Source organism: Rhipicephalus microplus, chromosome 8 (genome assembly GCF_043290135.1).
Source record: "Rhipicephalus microplus isolate Deutch F79 chromosome 8, USDA_Rmic, whole genome shotgun sequence".
Classification (NCBI taxonomy): domain Eukaryota; kingdom Metazoa; phylum Arthropoda; class Arachnida; order Ixodida; family Ixodidae; genus Rhipicephalus; species Rhipicephalus microplus.
In genome coordinates this window covers 103,802,360-103,826,613 of record NC_134707.1, presented here as the reverse complement: position 1 = coordinate 103,826,613, position 24,254 = coordinate 103,802,360, and the positions used below count along the sequence as shown (strand labels likewise).

Below are 24,254 nucleotides of genomic sequence, written 5' to 3'. Positions count from 1 at the left end.
GTTGCTTTGCGTTCTACAGCTTATCACCTCCGAGACTAGCGCGCATCTTTCTCCGCTGGCTGCACGACTTCGTTTTCGAAGATAACTGCCAGATGGCACTTGTGTCTAATGTGCCTAGATGCGCTCGTTCGCCTCCACCACACGCTAGAGTCACTCTAACACAGCGCCTGCAGAATACTATTCACCGATTTTCTTGTGCAGAACATAAAACAAACGTTTTGTTCGCTTCAGAGTTTGCAGTCTGCCATGCGTAGGAGGAGCCATGACCAACTGGTACAAGAAATAAGACATTGCCATCATGAAGCTCTAGCACGAGGGCATGATATTATATATCAATGGCTGCCTGGACATATCGGTATTACCGGAAATCAATTAGCCGATGATGCAGCCCGCTCAGCCCATGAAGAAACCCGTGTAGCCCCGATTCCTCTATCAAGGAATGATGCAGCAAGACAACTTTACCTGCTGGCTCGAGACCTCACACGCACGTTCTGGTCGTCTACCAGCCTCCAAAGGTGTCAATTTTATGAACTGGATCCTTCGCTCAAGCTAAAGCTACCATCACAACTTTCCCGCTCCGATGCGACACTGTTATGCCGCCTTTGGTTGGGTGTTGCATTCACAAAGGTGTACTCCTTTCGCATTGGTATGGCAGACACTCCTACATGCGACTACTGCGGAGATGAAGAGACCATCGAACACGTCCTGTACAGCTGCGCTTGCTACGACACACAGCGATGCCAGCTACGGATGGTTTTCACTCGACTTGACCCCAGACCATTTTGTGTGCAGAAGATACTAGGACCTTGGGCATCTGCCTCAGTTGCGCAGAAAGAAACTAAAGCACTGTGTGAGGGATAAGGTTCGGGTAATCACGGCAACTTAAATAATCGTTGTCGAGACTGACGAAGACATTTGCAACTTGAGTTATAAGGCTTTAATGCCACAAAAAAAACAATAATGAAGCTTGGCGTGTTACATGGCAACAGCGAAGAACTGCCTTAGGTACGAGCACGACATACGTTCTCGGAAGACAAGGTCTGACGCTTAGCGTAGTCCCCCACTGCACTACACAAGGTTTGAAACACTTCACCGTGTGGCGTCGAAGGCAGATGAGTCGATGCGTTGCGTTGCGTCTTACGCCGACCTCAGCGATGACTCAGGCATGGTCGGAGCGGAGCGTGAGGCAGAGTCGATGTGTGACAAGCACGTCCCGGACAGCCAGTAGTAGGCCCAGGTCTGGAATACGCCCGGATCCGAGTACAACGGACCAGCGCCGGCTGCTGGATCTCACGGTAGAAGGGAGCCAGGCTCGTGCGGACCACAGGCACAGGTAGGCTTCGGGACCACGACCCGACGAGCGCTTCAGCCTGCCACTCTTTCGTTCAGATTCTTCTTCTCGAACGCCCCGTCGTCGTCTTCCTCTTCTCTCTCCCCATGGCTTGGCTTGACTTTGACGACACGATTCTGCCTTTTCCTTGTCTCATCGTCATCTTCGTCGGCGTACGGCACAGCACAAACTCACAAACATCGCGCACCAGATGAACCTACCGCGCATATCATGACAAAAGTCCCCCCTTTCAAAAGTTTTTTTTTTCAAAAAAAAACTGTCCAAAGTGCGCGGGAGACAAGACTTACGACAAACAAATGTACAGAACTGTTGCACCAAGAGAATAGTCTGTATGTGAGAGTCCCTAGGCATATGGTACATTATTACATTAATGTTGTATAGCTAGCACCTACACCTGTAGCCTGCTCATATAATCAGCACCTACGTTCTCTGATCCTTTGATATGCTCAACGCGAAAGGTGTACTCTTGCAATGCGAGACTCCAGCGCAAGATCCGGCTGTTCAAATGCTTGGCTTGAGAGAGGTATCGTAGCGGTTGATGGTCAGTCTGAACGACGAAGGAGGTTCCATAAAGGAAGATATGAAATTTCGCGATCGCCCAAACTAACGCTAAACACTCTCTTTCAATTGCAGAGTATCTCTCTTCCCGGGGCATAAGTTGGCGGCTGGCATATGACACCGGGTGAAGAAGACCCTCGTGTTCCTGCATAAGCACCGCGCCTATACACCTATCAGATGCATCTGTACGTAATACGAAGGGTTTCTTTATGTCAGCAGCCTTGACTACTGGCATAGATGCTAGAGCTTGTTTGAGGGTTTCAAATGCCTCTTCTCTTTCGGTATTCCACGCTAACTTGTTCTTTTCCATCTTTCTTGTCATTTCAGTCAGTGGTCTCGCTTTCTGGGCATAGTGAGGTATGAGGTCTCGGTAATATCCCGCCAAGCCGAGAAAAGAGCGAAGCTGCTTCTTCGTTTCCGGTCTTGGGGCTTTAGCGATCTTCGCTATCGTGCTTTCTACTGGGCGGATTGTACCATCGCCGAGGTGATGCCCAAGGAAGATGACAGAAGTCATTCCGATCTCACATTTTTGAGGTCTGATCCGTAGGCCTGCTTCTCGGATCCTCTGAAACAACTGTTTCAATGTCACTAGATGCTCCTCCCACGTAGCTGTGGCAATTAGAACATCGTCTATGTAATGCACTGTGTTTGGAATGCCGTGCAGCAATGTCCTCATCAATCGTGTGAATATGGCCGAGGCTGTCTTAATCCCAAAAGGCATATAGAGAAAATGGTAGTGTCCAGATTGCGTTGAAAAAGCTGTTTTCGGACGAGAACTTTCCTCTAAGGGTACTTGCCAATAGCCCTTTGTAAGATCTAACTTTGAGAAAACCGACTTCGTGCCGACTTCAGCAAACATAATGTCAGTTCTGGGTATGGGTTCAGCATCGGACACCAGAACCTCATTAATGTGACGGAAGTCAATGCACGCGCGAAAGCTGTTGTCCGGTTTCTTAACCAGGACCAAGGGTGAGTTATACGGCGAATGGGATCGTTCAATAACTCCCAACTTCAGCATATCTTGAACCTCCTTCTCTACTATTTCCTTCATTGCAAACGGCAACGGATACTGTGACGTGCTGATTGGTTTTGTTGTAGTAAGCTCTAGCCGGCACTCTAGGAGGTTCGTCTTCCCAGGAACTTCGGAAAATATGTCTCGGAATTCCTTCAAGAGATTGCACATATCATCGCGTTGTGCTTCGTCTAAATTACTTCCGAGTGTGACCGACTCAATACCTTTCCCTTCATTTACTTTAAATGTAGGGAGGGGTGAATCCGATTCTCCTTCTTCGACTACAACGAACGATGAAGCTTGACTAGTGACTTCTGGTTGACGTTCTTCGTAGCGCTTGAGCATGTTTATGTGAAACATTTTCGTGGTGTGCCCAAGGTCCAACCAATAGTCGTGGTCATTCTTTTTTCCTGTAACCGGAAATGGCCCCTTCCAGTGCATAAGAAGCTTGTTTTCCCTGGTTGGGAGCAATATAAGAGCCCGGTCACCAACTTTGAGCTGTCGGGTTTTGGAGGTTCGGTCATAATACTTCTTTTGCGAGTGTTGAGCTCGGGAGAGATTCTCTTGAGCCAGCTTCAAGGTGCGTTCAAGACGTTCTCTCAGATCAAGCACGTATCCATAAGTAGTCTTGATATCTTCCTCTAGGTCTTCCCCTGTCCAGAGTTCCTTCAGTATATCCAGGGGTCCTCGGACGTGCCGGCCGTAGATCAGTTCAAACGGCGAGAAGCCCATACTGGCCTGAGGTACTTCTCGATAGGCGAATAACAGAGGCGCAAGAAATCGGTCCCATGACTTCGGCTTCTCTTGGCACAACTTGCGCAACATCTGTTTCAAAGTGCCGTTGAACCTTTCGACCAAGCCATTGCATATCGGGTGGTAAGGCGTCGAGCTCAAATGTCGAATAGCAAGCAGAGCATTCACCTCTTCCATCAGGCCTGACGTGAAGCAGGATGCTTGATCACAGAGGATCTCCCGTGGAAATCCTATTCGAGAGAACATCTCCAGTAGTCCATCTGCTACTGTTGCCGAATCAATTGCGGGCAAAGCCACCGCGTCCGGGTACCGAGTGGCGAAATCCACAAGGGTAAGAATGTACCGATTACCCTTCTTTGAAATCGGCGTCAGAGGTCCAATGATATCAACGGCCACACGTTCGAATGGCGTGTCAATCAAAGGCATTCGTCCAAGAGGCGCCTTGCCTACTTTGCCTTTGGGATATGTCCTTTGGCATGCGTCGCATGATTTTACGAATCTTCGTACCTCCTCCTGTACACCGGGCCAATAAAACGACTCCAAAACTCGGTCCTTCGTCTTCTTGATACCCTGGTGACCAGATATCGGTGATTCATGTGCCAAGTGCAACACATGGACACGCAACGCCTTTGGAACCACCGCTTGTTGAACCGATTTGCCCGGAGTCAAGTGGTAAACGCGGTACAAGATTCCTTTCTCGAACATAAATGAGTGGTATGTGGCTCCTTTACCGCGGATGAGGGTGTCGACTTTCGCCCTACAAACATCCAGCGACCGATCTTCCTCTTGTTTTTGGCGAAATGACTCCTGTGTCACCTCTAAGTTTCCAAATTTAGCAGTCGTGAGCTTCCGGCGATGTCCTTTGCTTGAAACACCAACCATGACTGTGCTATTCGTCCCGCATCCATCCTTGGACTTCTCTTCAGAATTCAATGCCTGATTAGTTTCCGACTTCAGGCTCGCTGACTCCTTCCACGTTGAGTCGGGGTCATTAGCGTCACGGGCGCCGGGAACATTTCCTACGATGACATCGTAAAGTGGTGACGTCATGCATTTGACTATCGCATTTGCGGTGAAATAGGGCGATAGAATCCGTACTTCTGCTTCCGGTACCTCGATGCAACTACCATCGGCCAATAAAATAGTGGCGGTAGTACCCGTCAGCGCATCATCGGGAACGAGGGAACGTCGCACGACCAGGGTGTTGCTCCCAGTATCCCTCAAGACTGATACAGTATGTCCAAACACTTCTCCCTGTAACACCGGCAAGTTTCGTGTAGCTGTTGCGGTGCGCGTTCGGAGTGCACTAGCAACATATTCATCTTGTGATGAATCATCGGCACATCGGGGCGTCTCGGACTTCTGGTCAGTAGACACGATGCAAGATGTCATTTTCTTTGACCCGCCGTTGCTTGGGCATGCTCTTGCATCGTGGCCGGGCTTCCGACAGTGCCCACAGAAGACTCGTTGGGGTTTCGTGCGGCAATCAGATGCTCTGTGGCCGGGTCGATCACAGACGAAACATCTAAGAGGAGGCTGGGTATAAGTAAATCCTTCTTGCTCCTTGGGAATGTTGTTTGCAGACTGGGCACGAAATACCAACAAGTTTGTTTGCCGCTGGGCGCCCCGCCGCGGTGGTCTAGTGGCTAAGGCACTCGGCTGCTGACCCGCAGGGCGCGGGTTCGAATCCCGGCTGCGGCGGCTGCATTTCCGATGGAGGCGGAAATGTTGTAGGCCCGTGTACTCAGATTTGGGTGCACGTTAAAGAACCCCAGGTGGTCTAAATTTCCGGAGCCCTCCACTACGGCGTCTCTCATAATCATATAGTGGTTTTGGGACGTTAAACCTCACATATCAATCATCATGTTTGCGGCTGGGCTTCCAAGAAGGTATCAGCTGCTTCTGCCATTTCTTTTACCGTCCTGCATTTCTTCTCCCTTAGAAAAAGTGCCAGGCGATCGTGGCAGTTATTCAGAAACTGCTCAGCTACAATGAGGTTGCGCACGGATGCAAAGTCCTCGTCCGTTTCCGACATTTCCAGCCATCTATCGAAGTAACTCTGTAATCTCGTGGCGTACTGTTTACCAGTTTCGCCGTCTTCAGGCTTGCTTTGCCGAAACTTTTCGCGATAGCCTTCGGCTGTGAAACGAAACCTCTGGAGCAAGGCCATTTTCGTACTCTGGTAATCCATTGAGTCTTCTGGCGACAGACGACCGAAGACTTTCAATGCTTCCCCACTGAGGCATAAACTAAGCGCTGTCGCCCACTTCTCCTCAGGCCACTCTTGACCAACTGCTACGCGTTCGAACCTCTTGAGATACGCATCGAGATCGTCACGCCCCTCGTCAAACACTGGAATCAGGTTGTGAGGATTGATCAAGCACGGGCGGCTTTGACTCCTCTCAGGTTCGCGGTCCCGCGCTGTTGGCTCTCGGCTACCTTCAACCTCAGCTAGTCGAATTCGCAGTTGAAGAGTTCTTTCTTCTATCTCCAAACGTTCCTTCGCCGCCTGCCTTTCCGCGGAACGCTCTTCACGCGCTTGCACAGATTCCTCATGAGCCCGCTATAACCGCGCGTCTACCCACGTCTTCAGTTCGGCTCCTTGAAGCCCCATGCGTTCCGCTAGCGTTATAAGCTCTTGCTCACTCATCTTCCCTACAGATTTCAACCCAGTGCAAACGGCTTCGTCCTGTCGTGCGGACGCCAATTGTGAGGGATAAGGTTCGGGTAATCACGGCAACTTAAATAATCGTTGTCGAGACTGACGAAGACATTTGCAACTTGAGTTATAAGGCTTTAATGCCACACAAAAAAACAATAATGAAGCTTGGCGTGTTACATGGCAACAGCGAAGAACTGCCTTAGGTACGAGCACGACATACGTTCTCGGAAGACAAGGTCTGACGCTTAGCGTAGTCCCCCACTGCACTACACAAGGTTTGAAACACTTCACCGTGTGGCGTCGAAGGCAGATGAGTCGATGCGTTGCGTTGCGTCTTACGCCGACCTCAGCGATGACTCAGGCATGGTCGGAGCGGAGCGTGAGGCAGAGTCGATGTGTGACAAGCACGTCCCGGACAGCCAGTAGTAGGCCCAGGTCTGGAATACGCCCGGATCCGAGTACAACGGACCGGCGCCGGCTGCTGGATCACACGGTAGAAGGGAGCCAGGCTCGTGCGGACCACAGGCACAGGTAGGCTTCGGGACCACGACCCGACGAGCGCTTCAGCCTGCCACTCTTTCGTTCAGATTCTTCTTCTCGAACGCCCCGTCGTCGTCTTCCTCTTCTCTCTCCCCATGGCTTGGCTTGACTTTGACGACACGATTCCGCCTTTTCCTTGTCTCATCGTCATCTTCGTCGGCGTACGGCACAGCACAAACTCACAAACATCGCGCACCAGATGAACCTACCGCGCATATCATGACACACTGCTACGTTATCTTAAGTCAACACACCTAAGCGACCGCCTGTAGACTGTGTGTGCTCCCCGAGTGTGCTCGTGATTGTGTGTACCTTCTCATATTTCTGCAACCTCTTTTCTCCCCTTTATCCCTTCCCCAGTGCAGGGTAGCAAAGCGGATGTGCGTCTGGTTAACCTTCCTGCCTTTCCTTGCATCTTTATCTCTCTCTCTCTCTGTTCACTCTCTTCAGACGCAAGGCTATCGTCTTTCGACAGCATTTACAGTGTAACATGTAGATTCGGGCCAATTTTTTGAAGTGCAAAGCATCAGATAACTTTTCAGAAAAAGAAATTTCTGTTTATTGTGTTTCGCATCTCTATAAGAGATGCGAAACACAATAAAAATTTATGACACATCATAAACTTGAAGGTAAAATATATCGAAATTAAATTAATAATATTTAAACATAGTCGCTTCTAGGTACAAATGGGAAAACACTTCATACGAGGAGTGCATCACTAAAAACTTAGAAATATGGTAGCTTAGATATCACTTTACACTAAACAAAACGAAAGCACCACTCCACTTAAAAAGAGTGGTTTTATAATCTGTAGAGGCGTTGGTTAACAAGGAATAGCATTACTGTTGGTGATGACATGACTGTTTTTTGGTAAGTGCAGCAGGAGCAATACGCAAAACAAAAATGTTGTTGCTCCTCTCACGGGAGTGCACAGCAAATGTGGGCGTGGAAACCAACCTCGTCATCTCCGGCATCTTTGGCAACGTTGCGGTGTACTCCTACCGATCGCTCACGTCACTTAAAGATGCTAATTGTGGGAGTATTGTTCATGTACCTGATCCTAAAGTTAAAATTCAGCAGAGTCGACGTTACTTAAAAATTGATGTTATTAGAAGCATGATGCTGAAGATAAAATGACTCTGTTACATTTGTTATTCAGCTACACGTTACAAAATCAAGCTAAAATTGACAGAACCCACGTACAGTGGAAATTGATGATATCAGATGCGTGAAGGAGGAAGGTTGACAGGTCACTCTAAAAATGGGCGCAATGCTACGAAGCGAACGCAAAATATGCCAGACATGACACGCATGTCATGATTATTCTGTTTGGACGTGAAATTTACCTTTGTCATCCGCTAGCATCTAGTAATACCGAATTTGGAATACTTGAAGCTAGCGAAATGGCCACGAGCGCATCATGAGCATGGTACGTAGTTATGTTGTTACATGACACGCATCTCATGATTATTATGTTTGCACCAGTCACATACCTTTGTTATCTATTCACGTCCCATAATATCAAATCTGTATATGTGAAGCTGACGGAACAGCCACGAGCGCATCATGAGCATGGCATGTAGTCATGTTTGAGATGATACGGATCTCTTGACTACCATGTTTGCACCAGTCACATGCCTTCGTGATTCTTTCATGTCACGTAATACCACATTTGGTATATGTTAAGCTAGCAACCGCGAGTGCATCATGAGCGTGGCATATAGTCTCACTCTAACATGAAAAGCATCTCATGACTATCAGGTTTGCATCCCTCATATACCTTCGTCATGCACACACGTCCCGTAATATTTGGTATATGCGAAGCTAGCGAAACGACCGCGAGCGCACCATGAATGTGGTGTCTAGTCATGACACACATAACATACTTGTCATGATTTCCGCGTTAGGGTCTGTCACTTGTGTTCATCAAAGAGTCATGTCATACCATACCAGTTTTTCAACATGCCATGTGAACGAAACCGCCGCAATAGAAGCAGAATCGTGAAATGTAAATCATGACGTTTAGGAAATACATGTCATGATAATCATGTTATGGTAGTCATGATCCTCATACAGTCATGTTATGCCACACCAAGTTTGGTATCGATGCCATTAACGAAACAGTTAGGAGAGCTAAAAGACGTTGACAACTAGATAGATAGATAGATAGATAGATAGATAGATAGATAGATAGATAGATAGATAGATAGATAGATAGATAGATAGATAGATAGATAGATAGATAGATAGATAGATAGATAGATAGATAGATAGACAGATAGATAGATAGATAGATACGCTCTAAGTCGCCGAAGTTCGCTAAGAAATGCTTCGCATTTAATATCATATGAGCGACACGTTACGCCTTGAAGATAAATTTGTATAAATTATTGGAAGTTTGCTAGAGTGGCCTCTGGTGAGACAGCATGGTTAATAAGTGTAAACCGAATAGATGCGCGTCAACTCAATATCGCAAAGTCGGACTTCGTGTTAGAGCATTTTCCTCTGAACTGTAAGACGCCATTCGGCTAGTTCAAACAATGTTTCGTGGCCAAGGCCTTCATGCCATTAGGTGACGTCCTCTTATCCATCCATGTGTCCCTCCATTCGTACCCAGACATGATATGCACGAGCAATTGCGTCACTGGTTTCACTTGAATAATTTGGGTGTCCTCAGGTGAATTTCGCTCAGCATGGTGTCATTGCTGATCTGGCAAACATGATAATATTGACAGTAGCAACGAACAAATATTCACAAGTATGTGCAATGCTTTATGTAGCGAAAAAAATTGGCAAATCTCACGTACAGTGGGAATTGATAAAATGCTAAGCACGATTGTGAAAGCGTAATATGCCACGTTGAAATCAACACAATGTTACGAGGTTGAGGTAAATGATGCCGTACATGACTTCGTGTCATGACTATCAAGTTTGGATGTGTCTTTTACCTTCGTCATCTATACACGTCCTGTTATGCCAAATTTAGTATATGCAGAGCTAGCGAAACAGCCGCAAGCACGCTATGAGTGTGGTATGCTGTCATGTTCTTACAAGACACGCTTGTCAGAATTATCCAGTTCGCACCAGTCATGCACTTTCTTCATCCATCGACGTCACGTAATACAAAATTTGGTACATGTGGAGCAAGCCAAACGGCCGCAAGCGCATCATGAAGGGCCTAATATACTCCGATGTAGCATTAACGTGCACGCATGCTGGGCACAGCAACGCTACGCTAGCAAAACAAGAGCACTCTATAATGTGACGCCAGGCGCGGCTGGCATCCGTCTGCGCAGCCCGACGGCAATGGGCGCAAAATGTGACATGCTGTTTTTCACGCCGATGCGTTGCCCAGACAACAATGCGTCTCCCTCTTTTCATGACGGAGGGACGCCAGACGCGATGAAACGCGCATGCAGCAACGCAGCGTGGCGCGCGCCTGCGAGCATATGGCAGGGGCGCCTGGCGTTGCAACACCGACGGGACACGACGAAATGAACGCCGGCGAGCACGTGCACCACGTCACGTCAAAATGTATTGGCGCCTTGACTGGGGCATGTAGTCATGTTCTCACATGACACGCATTTCATGATTATCATCTTTGCACCAGTCACATACCTTCGTCATCCATTGACGTCACGTATATAAAATTTGGTATACGTTAAGCTAGCGAAACGGCCACTGGCGGATCATGAGCGTGGCACGTAGTCATGTTATTACATGACACGCATCTCACGATTATCATGTTTGCACCAGTCACATACCTTTGTCATCCATTCAGTACCGTAATACCCAATATGTTACGCTAGCGAAACGGCCGCGAGCGCTTCAGAAGCGTGGCAAGTAATCATGTTACATGACATGCATGTCAAGAATCTAATGTTATGGTCTGTCGCTTGTGTTCGCCATGCAATCTTGTCATGCCATACCAGTTTTCCAACATGCCATGTGAACAAAACCACCACGAAAGCTGCAGGACCATGAAATGAAAATCATGACATTCATGTCATTTATGTCATGATTTTCATGTTATGACTAAACAAATATGTTCTTCATACAGTCTTGTTATGCCACGACAAGTTTGGCAACGATATCATTATCGAAACACCCTGATGAGCAAAAAGTCATAGGCAGCTAGATAGATAGATAGATAGATAGATAGATAGATAGATAGATAGATAGATAGATAGATAGATAGATAGATAGATAGATAGATAGATAGATAGATAGATAGATAGATAGATAGATAGATAGATAGATAGATAGATAGATAGATACGCTCTAAGTCGCTGAAGTTCGCTAAGAAATGCTTCATTTTTTAGTGATTGTGGTTTCAGTGGAAACTAGGTCGCGTTTTTCACAGGAGAAAAGCAGGCGTGCCATTGTTTCTTAGGAGGAGCTTCCATTTGCTACTTTGCCAGGCTTCTCGTTGCAACAGTGGAGACAGTCGCACGTTTACGGAGAGGTACAAAGATGATTCCACGTGAAGCAGTTCTGAGGAAGGCCCGAACAATGTGGACTCCCCAGATACCAAAAATATGCCGATTGCTATACATCGAAATAAGAAAAAAAGGCATAGTCAGTGAAATATCCGCAGGCTCACGCCAACACAATTTCAAATTTATTAATTGTCCTTCAATATTGTTTGTTCTCTTGCGTAGTAAGGTGTGCTGGCGCGCCTTGGAAAGCCCAGATTATGCTTCAACGTTTGTTCTAGATTGATTGCTTGAACAATGTGATTTGATGCTAATGGAGAAAAAAGCACGTCCCTACCACAACGTTGTATGAGTGAAGGATGAACTTCAAAGTTCAGACACTTTAACCTAATGCATTATTTTTGGCTAGAACGTTCGCACATATTATTGTAGGATTAAACTGGTGATTGAAGAGCCTTCTTCTGTGAATTCAGTATATAGGCATTGCCACCGCACGCATTGCTGTTTTCCCACAGTTGCAAAAAAACGGAGTACATTATCCCATTGACATGAACAAGGTCTACATTTATTCTGAGCGTGATCTTCAGCTTTTGAGCATTAAAGGTATACAATAAGAAAAAATTTAAAATTCATACGGTGCCTAGACCCGAGTTAAGTAACGCAGGATTGCAGACTGCAAAGTAGAGTCGGTGTAAAGCCGCCAATTTCTGCATTAGTATTGGTTTTATGGGTAGTCAGTGAAGCTTCACTAGTGGTCAAATCATGCTTTACTCCACCGTAATCGTCACACTAGCAAGCGGACATTCAAATAACCAATCTGTTCATACTGTAGTGAGAAGTGGCATACTGTGGCGTATGCCAGCCGCACATTAACGAAGACAGAAAAAAACTTCTCTTTCAGATAAAAGGAATGTTTAGCCGTCATTTGAACTCTCGTCAAATTTTGTACATATGTATACCTATATGGTCGTCTTTTTGACGACCACTACGCCCTTTTCTGGCTGTCCTCGTTAAAAAAACCATCAGGCTGCCTCAAAGAAAGGGCGCTTCGCTTACAGGAGCATGACAACTCCGTTGTCTACAGATCAGACAAGAAGCACGCTGACGTTGATGCACTTTCCCGATTGCCGATACCTTTCGATGTGGTTTCCACATCAATGTCCTTAGCATCTCTGTTGCCCACCGACGCAGCCAAAATGGATGTCGAGCAGCGCAAGGCTCCCACCTTTTCAGCTCTACTCAACTCACTCGAGGATCCAACCCTTTCACTTTCTCGTACGCTTTGTCGCCAAGCCGCTACCATTTTCGTGCCCAACAGTGTTCTTTATTGACGAAACTATTCACCCGTTGGTCTCCAGTTGCTACTCGTAATTCCCGGACACATGCGTTTTAAAATGTGTGAACAATTTCCTGCTGCTCCTCATAACGTTCATGCCAGTGTTCTCAAAACGAATACTTGACTACGGCAAGGCTTCTACTGGCCTAGAATGTATTCCTCCACGGTCAGTGCATTCGTGCCTGCATGTCACGCCAGCGACGAAAAGTTCGCCAGCGGCCTTCTGCCAAATCGCAAAGTTTGCCCCGTCCAGCTGGTTCTTTGGATCGCGTTGGCATAGACGTATATGGCCCGCTTGCCTGCGGCTCTTCCGGTGACCAACCGATATGCCGTTGTAGGAGTCGGTCATCCGACGCGTTGCGCCGACACTGCTGCACTTCTGGCCGCTACAGCACACAACGTCCATGCATTCTTCCTTTTGCGGACCTTCGTTCTTCGGCGCTGAGCAGCACGGGAGCTGCTTAGCGACTGAGGACGCGTGTTCCTTTCCTAAGTAATACAATACCTCGTCTCTGCATGCAGAATCGTCTATCGCAAGTCAACAGCCCACCATCTGCAAACTAACGGCTTGTCGGAGAGGTTCAACCACACTCTCGGCGACATGTTGCCTATGTATTATGTCCGAACATAACAACTGGGACACTGTTTTGCCATCCGTAACATACGCTTACAACGCAGCCATACAAGCTACCACTGGCTTTTCACCGTTATTTTCGCAGTACGGGAGAGAACTGTCTTGCATTATGGATACATTGCTTCTGAACCGACGCGACACTTTCGAGTGCACGACGGTGTCTGAAGCGGCCGAATACGGGGAGGAGTGCAGGCAGCTTGCACGTACACTCATGAGCAACGCCCATGGTCGTGAAAAGCTCCGAGATGACAGTGACGTTGCTGCAAACATTTCGTGACGGGTTCACTCGCCTGGTTGTCCGTCCACCACAGTTCTGGACATTCAACGAAGCTTGTTCCCCCTTATGACGGCCCCTACCAAATTAATGACCGCACGTCCTCTCTCAACTACTTCTTTGGACGCTATCCCGCAACCCGAGCCATTGCAGTCGTGAAACGGTGCATTTTTTTTCTTTATTGCCTTCTTGACTACAGGTCAAGCTAATATGACAATCAGTATCACACGTGTTTCATGCGTGATAACGCGTCAAACAAAGATATTACATCTTCAAAACAGTTGGTAGTCTTATACACATCTCGCACTTTTATAACAGCTTACACGAAACACTCATTAACGGATAGAACTCTCACATCACAGTGTCTGTACGATAGCATACTACGCCAAACCGAATGAAGACCAAGTAAAAATATAACATCCAAATTTTGCACAGAACTATCGCAAGGCAAAACGAATTCCATATGAAGTAAGAGGTAAATCTTTCTTTAAATTCCTCTGTAAAATGTCCCAAAAGAAACTAGCGTTCTTACAATCAATAAACACATGTTCAATGGTCTCAGGTTTGTTACACAGGAGACAGCTGCTTCCCCATGGTACATACATCCCTCTCTCTTCAAGTCACGTTTTTACTGGCAAGGTTCCCGTATGAAGTTTGAAAAAGAAGGTTTTCACATTTGGTGGTATACACATGTTTTTCACTCGCTTTAGTACGTAATGAACATATGATTTTTCATACCTTGAACGGTACAGGGGCACAGGAAAAACATTCTGTATTAGGTCTTTCTTAAGGTTTTTCTTTTCACATTAGCTAGGTAATCTATCGAAAACCTCGCCCTTAAGAAACGATACGAGAACACAACTTCGCGCAAGAACGGTGACAAGGTGTGTCGTTCTCGCCTGTCTGAAGATACAAAGAAGTCAGGCATGTGGTGTAACAGCGTTGTTTGAAATAAAGAACGTAAAAACGAGTCTCTCTGGTCTCTAATGAGCAGGAAACGTGATAATACTTGGTTAAGAAACAGATGGCACAGAGACAGCCCTCCTTGCTTAACTCGCCGAAACAAGTTCGTTCTAGATGTTCTCTACCACGTAGAGCTCCAGATGAACGTGGCGAATATCCTGTGAACTTTGTGAATGATTTTACGCTTACAACTAAGTACTTGCAAAAGGTACATATTTTAGCAGCCAGAAACACATTGCATACAGCTGACCGAGAGAAAATTGATAAGCCACGACCGCCCCATCCTTCGGCGGTCGCACGCAGTTCTTCAGCCTTTCCAAGCCAAAATGCTTCACTGTCTTGATACCTGTCCAATGGTACCCCTAGGTAACGACTAGGCGTCGTGAGCCACTGAATATTTCCAAAGGAACTGGGCGCAAGGTCCCAGTTACCATGCCATAAACCAATGCTTTTCTCTTTCTTCATTAAACTTGCACTCGTGTCACAAAACCTTTGAGTGATTTTTAATAACGAAGTGACACTCTCTCTATCAACTGCAAAAAAAGCGATATCGTCGGCGTATGCCAACACACGCACTTCACATGACTGCAACATGAAACCATTAATCCCTGCATGGTGAATCACTTTCTGACACAATGGTTCCAAAAATATAGGGAAGAGCAAAGGACTTAGAGGACACCCCTGGCGCACGGAGGAAAGTACTTGTATGCGCTGTGAGAGTTCTCTATTTACAATTAAATTGGTGGTTGAACTTTTGTATGCCAATCTAATACCTTTACATATGATCGCACCAAGACCAACGTACTCAGCTAGCATGAAGAGTATATTGTGTGAAACCATGTCGAAAGCCTTGGCTAGATCAATTTGCAACATAGCTACTTTTAGAAGCGCCTCGTCACAATACTCCGAAATGCTCCTGGCAACATAAATATTCGTGAATATGCTCCTACGCTTGATGCCGCAAGTCTGATGTGACCCGACCAACTTGTATATAACTCCTTGCAACCTCCTAGCCAGAACTTTCATAAAAACCTTATAATCTACGTTTTTTAGCGTGATTGGCCTGTATCCTGTCACTTTGCGTAAAACATGTTGCTCTTTCCCTTTAGGAATCAGCACGGAGTGTGCTCGATTAAACGATGGAGGCAGAGTTTCGCGATCTAAAGACTCTGAAAAAACCTCATGCAATGCGGCGGCCATATCCTCCTTGAACGCCTTGTAAAAGGCGGCATTAATGCCAACTGGACCAGGTGATTTGCCCATGCCAAGATCATCGATAGCCTTCTCAATTTCCCCTATACTAATAGACATTTCTAAATAATTTGTGTCCTCATCATTGAGTGTCGGCATTTCTATCAAGAACTCATCTACAAAACCCGGCTCCTTTGGTTCGCGATAAGCAAACAAGTCCTGATAATAATTTTCAAAAGCTTTCATAATATCTTTATGTTCTTTCAATATTTTACCATTCCATTCTATCTCTAGTATGTCGTGAGCTCGCGCATATGCCTTTTCATCTGACAAGGCTCGCTTTGTCGGGGCTTCACCCACGAGGAATCTCTCAGCTCTTGCTCGTATAAATGCGCCTTTATATTTATCTTCTTCAAGATATTCAGTTTTGTTTTTGACAACCTGCAGTTGATGTGTGAATGAGCCCGGGTTTTCTGCTTCAATATTCACCAAATCATTTAGCTCTGCCCGTAGCTCACGTTCCTGTTTCCGAGCTTGATACTGCATGTAGCAACCACACTCTATTGCGTTCATTTTTATCCTTTGCTTAAATAATTCCCATCTTTCCGCGGCACTCTTTTCTGCGTTTTTGAAAAAATTCTCGATTTCCTCCTTTGTCTTATCTACAAACCTTTCGTGCGTAATTATCTTAGTATTCAGTTTCCATGTTTCCCATACAACCTTCTTTTTGCACTTTCTACCTATCTCAAACGAAACTAAGCAATGATCACTAAAGGAAACAGCATAAACGTCATAGTTCTGACATAAAGGTACTATCTCAGAACAAACATATGCTCGATCTAGTCGTGCGTGACTCGAACCTTGAAAATGTGTGAAGTGTTGGCGACTACCACCCATCGCAAACAGAGCTACGTCATGTAAAAAGTACTTATTAAGGCTGTCTCTAAGCAAACCAACGCTTTCATCACCTAATTTAGCAGTATACGTGCAATCGTCTTGGGTCAAAACACAATTGAAGTCACCCAACAGAATCACGCATTTCTGACATTCAAAGTACGCTTGCATTTCCCGAAAAAACAAACATCTGTCTCTCGAATTTGTAGGTGCGTATACACAGATAACTCTGAATTTAGTGTTCCCGTAACAAAAGTCACACAAAATAAAACGCCCGTGTAGGCAACTTTTGACCTCTTTCCCTACAATACCAAGAGAGTTCTTGACAAAAATAATACATCCGGCTGATGGTCCCGCTGCATAGCTCACACACGCATTGTACCGCAATAAAAATCCTGCTACCAAGCTATCGGTCGCGTCCTCAGTACTAACTTTCGTCTCCTGGACCGCGAGCAAGTCAAGGTCTTTTTCTTGCATCAAGCGTTTCAACTGGTACTGTTTGCGACGCGTTCCTAGACCACGTACATTCAGCGTACCAATGCGTAAAGGCGCAGTTATGCTAGCCATGTTGATGACAAAGATGAAAACTACAATGATGCGCTTACCGTGTCTCGTATACCGTGCAGTGGGAAAACCGAGGTCTTACGCGTCTCGATCCTGTCCCTGAACCAAGTCGTGAAACGGTGCATGTTAGCCGGCTCAAGGTTCATTATCAGCCTTTATTTCTACCCAGGCCTTAGTCGCCTCGATCACTGCTGTTCACTCCCGGGGGCTTTTGTAGGGAAGAACAGGAAGGCCAGTAACGTATGCTGTCGGACTAGTTAGTGTATAGCTCTGTAAAACATCGTAGGCGTAAACTTAAAAGAAAACAAAAAAAAATACATGGAAAAGCGCACACTCACAACTTACTTTAATTAAACCGTAGCTCTGAAACCATCAGGCATGCATGCAAACACACAAAAAGCTCCAACAACTATCATCGCAACCTATCATATAAAAAAACTAATTATCAAATTCATACAAAGGAGGGACACTGACAATGTTCACCAAGATACTTACTATACATAGCCTTTGCCGATTCACGTGTCACTTTGTCTTTGCTTCTTCGTAAAATTCTCGTGCTGTTAGCGACGTTTCACGCGAGCACTCGTTGCAATGACAGAGGACGAGAAAGTGGACGAATTCTTTGTGGTTGCGGCTATGCACGAAATCTGCGTTTCTGTCAGATTGGCGCTACTGCGACTGGAAATTATTACTACGTTTCCAATGAAATGTCTCACGACAATACCTTTAGCGCTGAAACAAAGAGCACCGGGCACAGGGCAGAGAAAGAACAGAGGAGAGCACAAAACTAACAACCGAATGTATCCGTCGGTCTTTGTTTCTCCATCCTCTCTTCCGCGATAATTACTTCCGCCTTAATCATGTACCGCTTGCGCTCTCTCCTGTTCTTCATAACATCAAAGAAGCTGGGTAATATAAAGATAGTGAGAGCTTATTTATTGGATGAAATTCGATATCAGAAACAAAATTAACATATCTAAGCGTGAGAGTAACTGAAACAATATCAGTAATATGAAACTCAGTAATCTTAAAGTACTGGTTTCACTTGTTTCTATAGGCATAGGCGAACCAATTTTACAAAATAACTGTCACGTGGTTGTGTTGGTTTATACTTTAATGATGACCAACACTAAGGAGAACTCATACTTAATATGAAAAATGGACCAGGTGGTACTGGTACCTCTTATACACAAAACAAGTATAATTCATCCTTAAAGGGACACTAAAGTCTAATAACAATTAGGGTCAGAGGGAAAGCTCACTGTATGACAACATCTGAATCGACAATATATGCCGGATGCCTTCACCTGCAGTATCACAGAAAGTAAGATTGCTTGTGTTAGTCAAATGTCCATTTGTTATCTGATTCTCAGGTTGCTTCTTCAAGAAAACGTGAAAATGGTGTTTCTTTCATGTTTGTTCTTCTCTCATTTTGAGAGTATGTACAGTTTAGATCTCTTCTTAGTTTGTTTTGCGATCATGTGGATGATCTTGGAATTATAGGAGAGCATTGTTTTCCAAGTCAAACTTTGCGTGTGGACATACCACGTTCTTCTCAAGTGTTCTTTCCCTGTAGCACATTGCCATAATACGTATTGCAGGCTGGAGAATCCCGTGTTACTGAGAAGACTCAGCAGTTTTGACGAAATTATTCTGCTAGAAAGCGAAATTACGTGACCTCGTTGATTGTAGGGCCAGACACAAGAGTAGGCTTCACAAGTGCCGGTGGGAATAGCGACAGGATTGTTCGGGCAAAGTTCATGGCGCTGATACGACACGCTTTGGGTCCTTCAGCTTTATTTTCGTGTATTTTTTACAATGTTACAATCAATATTCTGGTCAGAGTCTTGCATTTTATTTATGGATGCCAGTGCACATACTATCAACCAGAGACTTCTCTACTGGAAAAGTGCAATGCTTATCCAAATAGAAACGGTGAACATTATAAGACTTCTGTTTTTTTTTGAATGTTTGCACTGGATAAGTATAGCACTGAAGTGTATTGAAATACTTCGTAAGAAATCGGCATTAGCATGAATGTAGCTGTGTTGACTCACCAGGCATCATGGTATCTGATTCCTATGTCCTGAGAAAAGGTTCTGGCAGTAGCATTCAACTTTGTTCTCATTGCTGCTTTGCACAATATTCCAGATGTGTTCATCGTAGTCAAGTTTAGGTAAATGACACCAGTATTCATGAACTGAAGAAAAGAACAAGACAACAATAAATCTATTTCTTAGCGATATCATCAAGGCGTGGGGAAAAGGCGTCTACGCATACAATATCGACTAAATGGTTGGTTTTATCTTTAGGCAAGTTGTCACATCAAAATTTGACAGCTTTGATGACCGTTAGAGCCTGCTAAAATGCACTCACTCAAATAAAATCCGACAAATCAGCATTTTCCAAGAGATATACTCAATCCTAGAAACTCTGCATTCTCTTTTGGTGACGTGACCTTTCTTAATCCGTAATTAACTTTACACCCTTAAAAGGGGTTCGTCATGTCTAAAACAAACACCCTTATGCCATTTTAAACTGGCGTTTTCACGTATGAAAACTTACGCAACAGGGTATTTCCAGTGGCCAAAACGCTCTTGTAAATAAAAAAAATGTGAGTGAATATATCTACTAGTTAGGAATGGTAAAGTAATCGTTTTCATTTCAATTATAACCTTGTCATGAAATGTTATATTTGTGCGCGAAGTAGTTTATAGGAAAGTGGTGCAAGCAGGAAAAAGAAGCGGTGCGCTAAGCAAGACATCCTACTGTTGCAGAATGAAACGCAAAGAAAGCAATTGTTCATAAAAGCGTAGAAGCACTCTAGGCGTTTTGCTGTTGTCTTCTTTATTCTTGCTAAATTGTCTTTGACACACAGACTTCCATTTGAGCAGATTGGTTGAAACGAAGCCTATAACCTGGGCGCATCCTAAACATGGCACCTGCCAGCCTGGGTGGGTTCGAAAAGCCAGGTGGCTCGAGTGCGCAAGCGCACCTCATCATTTTAGTGGATCCTGCGTACTCGCAAAGCATGCCGTCTGGCTTTATTACCATACACAAGTTGACAAATATGGCCGCAATTTTCTATTTCGTGTAGTTATCCTCTAAATTTACAGACAACTCTCATATATTTTCACTGTTATGCTATGAATGGTAGCAGTTTTATAAGCAAAATATATGAACATTAAAGTGAGAGTGCTTGACTGCAACGCATGCAACACGGAGTTTACGCTTACATGAAGCAGTTCGGTGCTGATAATAATTTATGCAGATGGGAAAAGTAGCTATAGCTATAGCTATGCTCGACAGCAAACGGGAATTTATCTACAGCGACTCCAGGCCGGCCATCAAAGCCTTCGAACGCGGAGTCATCTCCGACCAGGCGTTACGTATCCTGCGCAATGCGGACCCGAGTGCCCTGAAGCACCACACTGTCATCTGGTTCCCCGCCCATCTCGGCCAGGTGCCGGGTGCCCTATCCAACCTCAACGAGATCGCCCATGATGCAGCGCGCGCACTTACCGACCGCACTGCCACAGGGCAACCTCATCTTGCTGGGTTGGATACCAATCGGGATGCACCAATTACGTACAATGAAATTACAAAGCACTTTTACTTGGAACGCCGCATTTTTCCACCCCCACATCCGAAACTTAACCGACCGCAGGCATTAACCCTACGCCTATTACAGACACACACGTACCCAAACCTTGCCACGCTTCACGTTTATTATCCCGATGCATACCCCAGCGACACATGCCCATCATGTGGACACACAGCGACACTCGAACACATGCTCTGGGAGTGTAGAACAACTCCTCCCGACTCTACCTCAAGCAAGTGGGAGAGGTCCCTCAGGAGCTCACTTCTCGCCGACCAGCGATGGGCCGTCCAGCAGGCCCACGAAGCGGCCGCCAGGTACTCCCTGTCGGTCCCTACGTGGGAGACGCCCGCTACGCGCTAAGCGCGTCCTGCAGGACCGAAATAAAGTTTTTTCATTCCATTCCATGGGAAAAGATCATGCCAAGCTTTTCAGTATAGCTTCATATGTCTTCTCACTGGTAATTCATGGGAAACCACCGCTTACTACTGGTTACTCACTTCTTCGCAAAGAAGGCTTAGTTGAACCAAATGTGTGCAGTAACATCGTGGACACTTTCGCATTGCTTTTTGATTTTTCGAAGTTCTGGTTTTTGCCACAACACGGCACTGCATATTTAATGACCTACACATTATCTAAGACGTATTCAGCCTTTAGAACACAAACATAGTGCCATTAGGGTTCATAGGATAAATAGTAGAAGGAGCACATAAACCCAAAAATGTAGGTCATACTTGTTTCACCTCGAAGCAGCCATATGCAATGAAATTTGACAACTTTGGATGTAGAATTCGATGTGCGCTTGTGGTGAATACGCCCACAGCTTTTGCATCTGCATTTCTTGACTTTCATAGAGAAACCGCATTGCACCTAACACCTTCCTGCCAAACTTGGTGTATTTCAGATACAGTTGAATTCTCAGGTGTCACTACAAATAGGTGCCTTAAAACACGCTCCAATTGGAAGCCTACCGTTGTGGCATTCAGTACGAACTTGGTGACCTGTTCCTCGGCAGTGTCCACCACTTTAGTAACATTGGCACAATTTTTTCACGTTATTAGGCATAATTGGGCCAGTTCGTTTTCATGTCTTACCTTCCATGGGCCTGTCCTCTTCTGTGGAGCACTTTTTTTCTGCAAAACAAAGAAATAATTCAGCTCTACGGCGACCCGCTAAACTTCTAAGAGTGATTTATCCGAAAAACAATTCACTGGCCAACCTAGGTCGTTTCGCTAGCTTCACATATGCCAAAGTTGGTATCACGTGATGCCATGAAGGACGAAGATATGGACTTGAGCGAACATGATCATGAGATGTGTGTCATGTGGGAACATGACTACATGCCACAGTGAAGGCGACAATACATTTAGACTCGACGCGGTGCGCGCACTCGCCGGCGTACATTTCGTCCTTTCACGCCAGCGTTGCCACGCCAGGCGCCTGTCCTGCCTTATAATCAGAGGTACCCGCCGCGCTGCGTTGCTTTGACGCATGCGTGTTTTGAGCGCGTCCGGCGTCCCTCCGTCACGAAAAGAGGGAGACGTAGTGTTGTCTGGATAACGCCTAAGCTCAAAATGCAGCATGTCGCATTTCGCGCCAGTTACCGTCGAGCCGCGCCGACGGACGCTGGTCGCGACTGGCGTCACACTATACAGTGCATGCTCACGTTTTGCTAACATAGCGTCACTGTGGCCAACGTGCGCGCGTGTCAACGATACATTGCAGTGTATGGGCCCTTCATTATGTGCTCGCGGCCGTGTTGCTGGCTCCACATATACGAAATTTTGTGTTACGTGACATCAATAAATGACGAGATATATGACTGGTGAAAACAAGATAATCCTGACGCGCGTGTGACGTAAGAACATGACAACATACCCCTCTCATAGCGTGCTCACGGCCATTTCACTAGCTTCACATATACTAAATTTGGTATCCCGTGACATGAATAGATGACCAAGGTAAACGACATATCCAAACACAATAATCATGACACAGAAGTCATGTACGGCCTCATTTACTTCTAACTCGTAACGTTGTGCTAATCCACCTCGTAACGCTGTGCTGACATTTCTCATTCGTGCTTCGCATATGATCAATTCCCACTGTACGTGAGACCTGGCAATTTTTTTTAGCGGAACATGACTGAATGGCGTTACGTTATTCAACTTCGAGCGCCAAGAGCTTCCAAAGGCTAAACGGCGCGCTCAGGGGCATATGAGTTATCGGTAGTATTTTACGGGTTAAACGAGCTCCTAGGCCGCGTCTGAGGCTGAGTGACAACGATCGAGCAGCAATTCTATGAAGCCTGGCTGGCTTGCAATGGCTTCACTTGCTTTTCTTAGCTTACTTCGTGCAACGCCTTCGTGTGAATTCTTCTTCTTCCGTGTTGTGCCTCTTCAGGGGATTTGTCGGGAAGTTGTGAGGGCGAATCTGATTATTTGAACCTACGATCATCGCCAATAAGTAACACGCACGCAGTGTTCATATGCCTTACTAGCCTGCGTGGCCCAAGCGTTCGTCTGCAGCTGCCTTGCCGTTGTTCGATCCGGCATCGATTTCAGAATCACTGCTCACTAGAGGATCAAACCGAAACTGATTCGTCGTGCCGCGAACCACCGCGATTGTGTATTCCTCAGTGTCTACATCGTTTTTTGTGGATGCTGACGACGGCGGCGGTAATGACGGGGATGGCGAAGCCTATCTCACCAAATATCAACAAAAATTCACGTCCCCAATTTGTGTGGGTACGTGAAGAAATGCGGCGTGACCGCGGGACATGGCCACTCGGCAGCGCTAGAAATTTGCGGGCTTTGGATGCCTCTTGAATTGGGTTTGATGCTGGTAGTACTAATTTGTATTACATTTATCATCTCGTCTTTCTGTTGCATTGACACTACCGAATCTTTACTAGGAGATCAATAACTACACGTTGATGCAAAAAACGTGACACGCATAATGTTTGTGTGACTGCTCCTTCAAATGCGCACGTTTGTTAGCTATCCCATTAAGCATTCTCAATATAAATAACATCTCCAACATATATCAGGTTCATTAAGCTTACCGGTTGTTCAGCTGAGACGCGAAGAGGCACGACTGCGGCAATTGAAATGATTAACCATGGGTGAACAATGTAGGGAGCCATTATAGCCGCGGCACAAGTAATCGTTCCGGAAATTTTGTATCATACAGAGTTCTAAACCCTGTTATCGAAACTCTTTATATCCGCTGCAATACAGTGTTGACGTCAGAAAGCTGAAGTTCACTTGGAAGTTAACGGAAGGACTCACAAAGCACTCGTTAAAGATTTATCGAAGAGAAAGCTTTGTCAATATTAGAACACGTGCTCAGGACGAGTTCATTGCTACTCTGCCCTTTGTCTACTACAATGCGGTAGCCATCCTGGTTGAATTTTTTCATCTGTGTCAATTACATTTTTAACTTTTTTTCCTTCAGCTGTCACCACCTTCACATCAGATGACAAT

The 24,254-nt window shown here is 45.7% G+C and overlaps 1 protein-coding gene across 5 annotated transcripts in view; it reads right to left on the bottom strand.

Moving 5' to 3' along the window:
• Nucleotides 1-23,986, bottom strand: part of LOC119185775 (uncharacterized) — a 49,249-nt gene extending 25,263 nt beyond the window's left edge. For 3 of the 5 annotated variants that reach the window (XM_037434660.2, XM_075872438.1, XM_075872439.1), the window contains exons 1-3: nt 23,834-23,986; nt 21,864-21,902; nt 19,226-19,368 (exon numbers count right to left, since the gene is read on the bottom strand). In XM_037434660.2, coding sequence (XP_037290557.2) covers nt 19,226-19,368; nt 21,864-21,902; nt 23,834-23,914 — 263 coding nt within the window. In that variant the 5' untranslated portion in view covers nt 23,915-23,986. Of the gene's footprint in view, nt 1-19,225; nt 19,369-20,999; nt 21,140-21,863; nt 21,903-23,833 lie in introns of all 5 variants that reach the window. The other 2 variants (XR_012885760.1, XM_037434659.2) reach the window with 2 other exon arrangements.
• Nucleotides 23,987-24,254: the final 268 nt, after the last annotated feature.